Source organism: Clarias gariepinus, chromosome 16 (assembly GCF_024256425.1).
Source record: "Clarias gariepinus isolate MV-2021 ecotype Netherlands chromosome 16, CGAR_prim_01v2, whole genome shotgun sequence".
Classification (NCBI taxonomy): domain Eukaryota; kingdom Metazoa; phylum Chordata; class Actinopteri; order Siluriformes; family Clariidae; genus Clarias; species Clarias gariepinus.
In genome coordinates, this window is record NC_071115.1 from 13,131,073 (window position 1) to 13,140,421 (window position 9,349).

General features: G+C 34.7%; 1 protein-coding gene across 1 annotated transcript; it reads right to left on the minus strand.

Moving 5' to 3' along the window:
• Nucleotides 1–3,974: 3,974 nt before the first annotated feature.
• On the minus strand, nt 3,975–6,836 carry hoxb9a (homeobox B9a). Its single transcript, XM_053514718.1, has 2 exons — nt 6,208–6,836; nt 3,975–4,617 (listed from the first exon to the last, which is right to left on the minus strand). The coding sequence occupies exons 1-2, from the start codon at nt 6,719–6,721 to the stop codon at nt 4,382–4,384; spliced, it is 750 nt and encodes a 249-aa protein (XP_053370693.1). The 5' UTR covers nt 6,722–6,836; the 3' UTR covers nt 3,975–4,381.
• Nucleotides 6,837–9,349: the final 2,513 nt, after the last annotated feature.

The following is a 9,349-nucleotide window of genomic DNA, read 5'->3' on the forward strand; positions in this document are numbered from 1 at the left end:
CACTAATCTGCAAGTCTTTGGACTGTGGGGGAAACCAGAGTACCCGGAGGAAACCCCCCAAGCACGGGGACAACATGCAAACTCCATGCACACAGAGATGGGAATCGAACTTGGCCGGAACCCTAGAGGTGCAAGGCGGCAATGCTAACCACTACACCACCGTGCCGCCTGCTCCAGTGTTATTATATAAAATGTATTATGTAAAATATTATGTAACATTTTATTCAGAATTAATTAAGTTTTATTTTAATTTTTATTAAATTAAGAATTTATAAAACTGCAATTATTGTATTACCGTCCAGAATCCTCTAGTCTTTTCCAGATCTATCTATCTATCTATCTATCTATCTATCTATCTATCTATCTATCTACACACACACACACACACACACACACACACACACACACACACACACACACACACACACACACACAACATTTGTCAGTCAAAGTAGTGCTGTAGTGCTCAGTAATAGTGCCAGTACCTTTTCTTATTTCTGGCTTAAATATTTACGGTATTTTTTCCTCTTTTGTGTGTGGCGACGTAGACCCACAAAATAAATAAATAAATAAATAAATAAATAAATACTGTCTCTCTGTGGCCTGAGAGTGTGAGACACTTGGCTTGAAGGAAAAGTGAAGTCAGAACGTTTTTGGTGGAGCAACATTGCCATCAAGTGGACATTTTACGTCATAGCAAAAAGAAATGAGGTTTGCTGGGACGGAACTGTGAAACATGATGGTACTATTATAAACATTTGCAAACAAATGGCCTAAACCAGAATCAATCAGAGTAACAGCAGTGAAAATTCAGTTTTGTACTAAGATATTTTAGTTTTAGTATAAACTTTTCGTAGAAAAGAAATCAAGCATGCAATCCAAGATTAAATAATTTAAAATGTTTTTTTAAAAACAAACTGTAGGTGATAATCTTTTTAAACTATAATATAACGAACCTAAATGCAGCGGAATACAAAATGTGTCTTTAGATCCTCATGATTAACTAAAACTGTTTTGATAGCCTATAATTGCTAATCTTTAATACAATTATAGTATTTCATATAAAATAATATTATTAGATCATTATTCAGCTTATTAGATACAAATATATATTTGTTGTTAGGTATGTGATTACTTACGTATACATAATATTACATTGTATTTTACAAATTGTAATTTAATCAGTTACCCAGGAAATAATAATATTGTTCGATGTCGAAGGAATTTTATTGTAAAGCACATAATATGTTAAACATACATAGCTATAACTCAGCCTCAGTTGCATGCTTTTGTTCTTTTGCTATCCTCTTGCTATCCAGCGATACGATTACAGAACGGACTAGAGCAGATTAATTTTAAGTTAAAATTGTAATCTATCAACCATCCTTTGTATTAGGTCCCACCACGACACAGTCGGATTTGAGCCCACAAAATGGGCGACTCGGGCTTGGTCACAAAGGTTGTAAACAAATTAAGGTTGGCAATCCTAGACGTCTCGCCAGAATCTTTTGTGTCTTTTATGGCCCCCACTATAAGGCGGTTGTGGTGCGCTTCGGAAATGGAACAAAGGGTGGTCGCTGATCGAACTAATACTTCGGCATCTCATCTGGAAGTGCTCCCTCTGCTCCAGCCCCCCTAGTCTGCGAGGAATCTCGAAGCCTAGACAACAAACGCTGCTAACAATAAAACGGCAAACGCAAGAAAGGGTAAAAAAATAAAACAAATAAACGGATTTTAAAGTCTTTGTTTAGTCTTGTTGCCATGTCCAGTCATTATTAAAGTATGAAACATTTTTGCTATTTTTCCGCGCAATGTTTGCTTTACAGCAATTTAGTTCTTAACCTTCAGAAATGTATACGCTATAAAGTTTTATTGCCATCATATTATTTTATTACAGCACTGAACTGATTTTTTCCGTTTTATGACGTCCACTTCCCATTCCCTTCTTCAAATTGCGAGATAGTATTCTTCTTACTATTTATTTCGATATTACCCAAAGTTTTTAATAATTACCGATTATGTGGTTTGTTACATTATGTGTCCAAAATAAACTAATAATGTTTGTTGATAATGATTTTAAAATTGATGTTAGGCCAAATACTTTTATCCAAAAAAAGGTAAACCGTGAAAGACATTTAGCATTTAGAAATTAAGCTTAAAATGCTCGGAAGTATAGTAAAAACATGCACAATGCTAAATAATACATGCAATATATAAGAATTGTATAAGGTAAGTAGCTCTGCGTTTTGTTTACTTAAATTACTAAAGTTAGTTACTTCTTTACTTAGTTACTTCTTTACTAAATAGTCTTTAACCTCTCTCGGATCTTAGTGTTAATAACAGAGACATACTTCTTCTGTAATAGGTCGTGTCCTCCACAGGATTAAATGTGGTTTATTTTGACATAATTATTGAGACGGCTAAATCATTTGTTGAGTAAAAAGACCGAAAGAAATGTTCCACTTATCTTCAGTTGTCCATAGGATTCCAACGTTTCTTCTTTTATGTAAGATAATAATACTCCAATGTACTAAAGCGTAAATGTTATAACAAAAATTTAAACGTTATTTTCATGTATATTAAGCGATCAATGAGCAATAATTAAAGTTCAAATACTTACATTACAAATATTTACAGTAAAATAATTTTAGCCTCCAGGATCAGGTAAAACCAGGTAGACTTGTCACTTGTAAAAATCACTTGTAAGACTAGTGCATTAGAACCACAATGAAAATATTCTTGTTTAAATACATAGGAATACACATTTCACTTATATTGTTTTACAAAAACACAAACAAGCAGGTTTTTTGTGTTTATTCAGTAGGAACAGTTTGTGTCAATAATGAACGTGGAGTATTGTTCAATTTTTTTTTAAAGGAATACCCATCAGTTAGGCATATAAGCGCCAGTGACAAGAACTTAGACAGTGATCCCTGTAAACTTGTAATATGGGTCCATGTCTGTCTGTTAGTATGTCGGAGGTCGTGATGTCTTTTAAGAAAAACTGAAGAAAATCCACATTCACAAGTGAATTTGCAGGCAGTTGCCCACGCGACTACAGAAACGTCCAATGGGTAACTATTTTAGCACAAGCAAAACAATGCAATGTGGAGCAATTGTACATATAACAACATAATACTTTTGTGTTAGGACAAAGACTTATGGACAACTATATGTAAACAATGCCTAAAAAACAAAGAGCATTTCTTTAAGAAAGCTAGGAGCTCCTCTTTTTATACAATATAAAAACATTACACTGAAAAGAAAAGCTATAACATTTGAAATAAATTATACCTATTCATCTAATTCTACTCAAGGAAGAGCTTAGAATTGTACTGCCTAATTTAAAAATCAAGTAAAAGTTAACTAAAACTTTACAAGGCATGCGCTAAAGCATGTAAACTTACACAACCAATGCTAGTTAAAACTAAAATGTTTGTTACTCACAAGCTACATACATATACATACATCAAGAAGATATACGCTACAAGGGAATCCTTCTCATTTTATAACTGGGGCAACAAGTGTGATCAATCGGAGTGATCTGATATTCAATTAGAATTAATTGTAGATCTTGTTTTAACAAAGCCTTGCTTTATATATTTGGTTCATGTCGGAAAGTTAAAACATGACATAATTATGGTATTATCTACTGTAAAGTAAATTAAAGTATTAACATTTACTTTTCAGATCTTTCTATGGGTATTTAAATGATGAATCCCATTCAATAAGAAAACCAAGATTGAGTTGTTATAGATTTAAACTTATTCATGGAGGCACAATGAAAGGCCTTTTTTCTCGGTGTTTCAAGATCTTTGCTTATAATTAAACACATGCAAAAGATAACCCCGAAGCATTTTATTCATTAAGGAATGCACTTTCAAATTTGTTACGGCACAAATATAATAATTCCCCCCAAAGGTAAATAATAATAATCATCATCATCATCATCATCATCATCATAATAATAATAATAATAATAATAATAATAATAATAATAATTTGTTTTACTGCACTTACTGCCACTGAAAAAATTACAATGTCTAAAAAATATAAAAAGTAACCATTCTTTTAATTAAAACATGACTACCCGTCCTTCATTTCTGTTTACAAATCAAAGTGGAAAAGAAATTCATTCATTAAAAACAGAGGGCAATGTGTAGGTATATACCTTAGCCTACTTTCATTCTTTTATTTTTATGTATTTAATAGTTGATTACTAGTGTTCTTGCCCTTCGTCCAATAGCTTTTTAAAATAATACTTAAGTTTTAGTGCTGGTCTGCATCCCAGAATATAAAAAAATGTGGAGCATCAGCTGCAAGCATCTGCAGCATAATTGTGATGAAAAGGAGTAACAGCTGGACATCCACACTTGCCCATTTATTCCTTAGACTGGTCCTTATTCATTTTCTTCATCTTCATCCTCCGGTTTTGAAACCAAATTTTAACTTGGCGCTCCGTCAAGTTCAGCAAGCGCGCTACCTCGTGTCGCCGGTCCCGGGTAAGATACATGTTGAAGAGGAATTCTTTCTCGAGCTCTAGGGTTTGATACTTAGTGTATGGACAACGCTTTTTTCGAGACGAGCGAGCGTGTAACCAGTTGGCTGATGGATCGTCTGCAAATCAGAGGAAAATGCATTTCAAGTCAAAATAGGTTGCTAGTAAAAGGAATCTAAACAATTAAACATATGATAAATAAACTTAGGCTTTAAATTTTGCCTCAGGAGGTAGCATACGGATAGTATTTTTAAGGTGGTCACATTATATAAACAACATATGCAAAAGACTCGGCACGTAGTATAACAGTCTAGCATTGCATACATACGTCTGATTCTGTAGTCTTCTTATACATATTTAAAAAAAAAAAAGTTACAGATACACCATACCTCGCCTAGGGCCCTATACATATTGTTACAAAAGCAGCCATATTTTATACTCTCTGGAATACTTTTTTTTTATTAACCAAGTCCATTAATTCTATATAGCTACATTAAACAATTTATGTATTCATGCCTACCTTTGATCATAAATAAAATAATCCCCAGTCTCCCAACTCAGAGAAGTATCTTGTGCTATTCGTCTTTTATAATCAGGAAGTCTCTCGTCGTCGCATAATAAACTATAGCTTGCGCTATGTAGCTTCGGCCTAGTTATTGAGGGTCGCGAGCAAGGCCCAACAAACGGAATTGGCAGATGTCATAAATGATGTAAGTTTTTTATATCTATCTATCTATCTATCTATCTATCTATCTATCTATCTATCTATCTATCTATCTATCTATCGCAAAATATAGCCTTACTCTTCTAACAGTTCAAATAATCTTTAAGAACATCACAAGATTTCTTATCATGTTTATTAACGACAAAGATCCCACCAGCTCCAGGATTTCAGCTGTCGTTTGTAGCAATGCCTCTTGACAGTTCAGTTATATTTTAGTAGCACTATGGGCTTTCATATTAAGAACAATGTTATTACATTTCCTTGTTAGATTGCATCGTATTTACGGCTTTTCCACTATATATCTCAGGAAACAACATACAACCAGTGAAGAATGTGTGAACTATTTAAACTTAATAAACTTATGGTGTAATACCTTTCTTTCCCGTGAGTAGAAAAACTGTTACGAATAATGGCATAGTTTTTCTACAGTTTATACTGGAGCACCGCCCAAAGCAGGACGAAGGAGAGGTGCTTTGCGCCCAGTTTGTGTTACACAAGACTACTTCACCAACTAAAATTAATGTTCTTTCCTGTAAGTACATTCAAATCTATCAAATAGGCGTTAAATTGTTTTCTTTATGGTGTAAACTCTTTAAACGGTTTCTTTTGAAATAAGTGGCCAACAACGTGTTAATTAATAATGCTTAAAATTTAGTAAATGAAAAAACAGAAATAGTCCCTTTTCTCTTTCTCTGTTTCAAACACAGAATCGCCTAACAATGACAAGGTCGTAATTTCTGCCCATTGCTCACACTTTATATGTGGTTTACAAGTAATACAAAATCTGACACACAAGCAATCTGTGATTAAGATTAAATAATATTATTGCAAGTTTGTGTATCGGGTAGCTGACATACAAGCATATTGTGTCTTGGTCGCTGTTCTTTAGATAGGTAAAAGGCTGAGCCTCGTCGTTGCTTTGTTATCGTTTTATGACAGCATTAAAAGGTTTACAGACTGTTCACTTCCTCGTTTTATAACTTACTTTGATCCGGTCCCTCTTTGTCTTCACCACCGTCACAAATATCCTTGCTGTCTTCAAATCCAGAGCCGTGGCTGGGATTTATCTCCCGAGCTGAAGAGGATTCCAAAACATACTCGTGCTGTATTCCAATCTTTGGAGGATCCTCGAGATGTCCCAGGGGTGGCTCCATCTTGACTTGACTCTGGCTGTCCAGTGGTTCGGTTCTAGGTGCACAGTCGAGCCATGTGCGAAGGTACCGTGTGTCCGTCGAAGGCACGGGCTGCGCTGGGATATAGGGATGGTAGACCGCCGGTAAGCTGTTGGGCGTGTGGGGACTGAAAGGACTCCATGACGAACTAAACACAGGAGGCTTAGGCTGAAAGCTGCACGAAGGGAATTCATGATGTTCCCCGGTTCCCGGTTGCCTCGTGTTGGAATACTGTACATTGGAGTATCGGGCAGTGCTCGGATCATCCCCTTCGTGACTTATGATGGAATCGACATAGTAGTTGCTTAAAGGTCCAGAAATGGACATTCTCGGACATTATACTATATGCGCTTAATTCATGGGAAACCATATACCCTAGAAGTGGGCTTTCCCCTATCCAAGATGCTCTCTGTACTCGCTCTCCTACAAAGTGGAGTCGAGCTGCCGTAGTGTGTGCTTCGAGCGAAATGATTGGTCAGTCTTTTTCGCGAGCCTGATAAAGAGTCAATGGGGCGTAAATCAATCCTCCAAAGGTCTGCGGGAAGCTTTCCCCCCTCTTACACTATTCATATTTCCCTTCCAAATAAATGGGCTTGTGTATGTAATATGCAATAGGGAGCGCGTCCATATATTTTAGAATATGTATAACATGTCCGGGAAATATTCACTTAAATTAAGAAAGATCTTGTCACTATTGTCCAACTTATTTTAAACAAAAGTTGTAAAAGAAGTTACCTTACCATACACACACACACGCAGCAAGCGTTTGCTATGTTAAAATATTCTGCACTAATATGCTCTTTAACTGTCGAAGGAATTTACCCGGTCACATAGAAGATAAAACATTTTATTAGAGCATTAACATTTTTATCTTTGTTTTAAGAGTATACAACTACAAACCTTTTAATTTATGAAACTACTTACATTTTCAGAAGGTTTAATACTTCAATAAAATACTACATGAAGTACTTCTGATTTTTATTGACCTGATATAGTGCCTGTTGGGACGACCGTAAACTCGTCCATAACATTCCACGTCCGCTCTCTCTCTCTCTCTCTCTCTCTCTCTCTGAAACATACCCAGATTTTTTTTTGGTTCATCAAGCAGCTTATGAACTACTTTTAGGATCATCAGAAAACTGAGAAATGTAAAGAAAATCGTGACATCATACGCCAGATGAAATGCTTTTCTGCATTCACCTCTGCAGGGCCAAACGCACAAAAAATATTAACTGTAGAATACAGTAAGTAAAACTAGCATACCTCAAGATTGGATTAACTCCACAAATCACAATAAACGCTACTCTGTAGGCCCCACAATCGTGACGAATATATATTATTATATATATTATATATTATATATATATTTTTTTTAACGATAGATTTTAAATATTAATTTCTGTTTGTTTTTAAATGCAAATATCTTAAGGCAACATACTACATCTGATTTATGAAACCAATAATTCAAATATTAATAAGGATAGTAATTTGTTATATATAATTCTGTCAAACATTTTAGAATGTATGAGACCAGATGAACTATTTTTCTTTTATTAATTTGAACATAAGCAGGTTTAATCTGCGTTTCAGGGTCTTAATTCGTAGTGTATAATAAATAACAGTTTTATATAACAACCAAACTGGTTACCAATTAACACGTTTCTGCGTTTTAATGAAAAATATTTTCTCGTCTTACTGTGCGCATCTCCTACAGCATGGTTCTGACTGGTTATGACTTCTGCAATTTTCTTGCTAAACTAAACAGTCTTAAGCAACCTGAAAGGCTATGGTTAGCGTCATCCATATAATATTTTAAAATCTGATTACTTGCACGATTAGTACTTAAAAAGACTGTATACGGTAATATACACGTTGTACGGGTTTTAACAGCATAACAGCAACTATAATCACGGCTACGACGACAACAACAACAATAATAATAATAATAATAATAATATTTTAAGAACTGCTTATGTAAACATGTGAACAGTGATGTTTAGGTGTATTACTGCCAAGCGTGTGACACGCTAGGTTAGTGAGACCGTGACAATCGTAATTTTAATGAAAAGTTAAAGTTTCTAAGTACATTTACGTTTAGGCATTTGGCAGACGCATTTATCAAAAGCCACTTACAAAGTAAAAAACAGAATGTGCCCCCATCTCTTCATTAATATATAACTGCAAATAGAGCACTTAAAGAATTTTGTAATAAGTTTTTTGTAATGTTTCCTTTTACTCCGCACTTTGATTGTTGTGTCTATAGTTTCTCCAATTTTACCTTACTAACAATCCACGTTTACATATATTGATGAGATATCTTTGACAAAAATTGATATTAGAGAGCGTTTAGACACTAAAAAACGAGTAAAAAAAAAAAAAAGAGCTATCCTTTTGTAAAAATTAGGAAGGGACTCCCCGTGTTTTATTTAGACAAATTTACAACAGATCCGTGAAGAAATGTTAATAACTGCATTATTAAACCTTTATCATCATAAAGCGAAACTACAAGCACACCAGCATGACGGAAACATTAAAAAGCATTTGACTTTCTGCACTGCTGCAGTATTATAGACAAAACGTCAACGTAAAGAACGTAATACAACTAGCAATATATTACCCACGATAACACATTGCAGATATCATTATATTTCTGGTTAAATAAGAATGTTAAAATGTCAATTTATTGTGCTAAGCAGTTGTCCCGTGTAAAGTAATTTAAATTCACCATCATGTCCGGTCTTTTGACTTCAACAGCCTAGCTTGGTGATAAAAATCGGCTCGATTGCCCTCATAGAAAAGGGAGGTCCTGTATAGCCAATGACATAAGTGTGGGTGCTAAACATGGCGGATTACAAAAGCAACGACGTGGTCTATCATTTGACAGAAGAGCAAAGAGGTGTATTTTGAGTAGAGACTTCTTTCCTAAGGACCAAAGAAAACAAATATGCTGGTTGA

Bases quoted from the DNA above. Each gene is read 5' to 3' on its own strand.
- hoxb9a (XM_053514718.1), bottom strand. From the start codon at position 6,721: ATGTCCATTTCTGGACCTTTAAGCAACTACTATGTCGATTCCATCATA. The intron at 4,618-6,207 runs GTAAGTTATAAA...TCTGATTTGCAG, and splicing joins CAAAGAGGGACCGGATCAAA to ACGATCCATCAGCCAACTGG.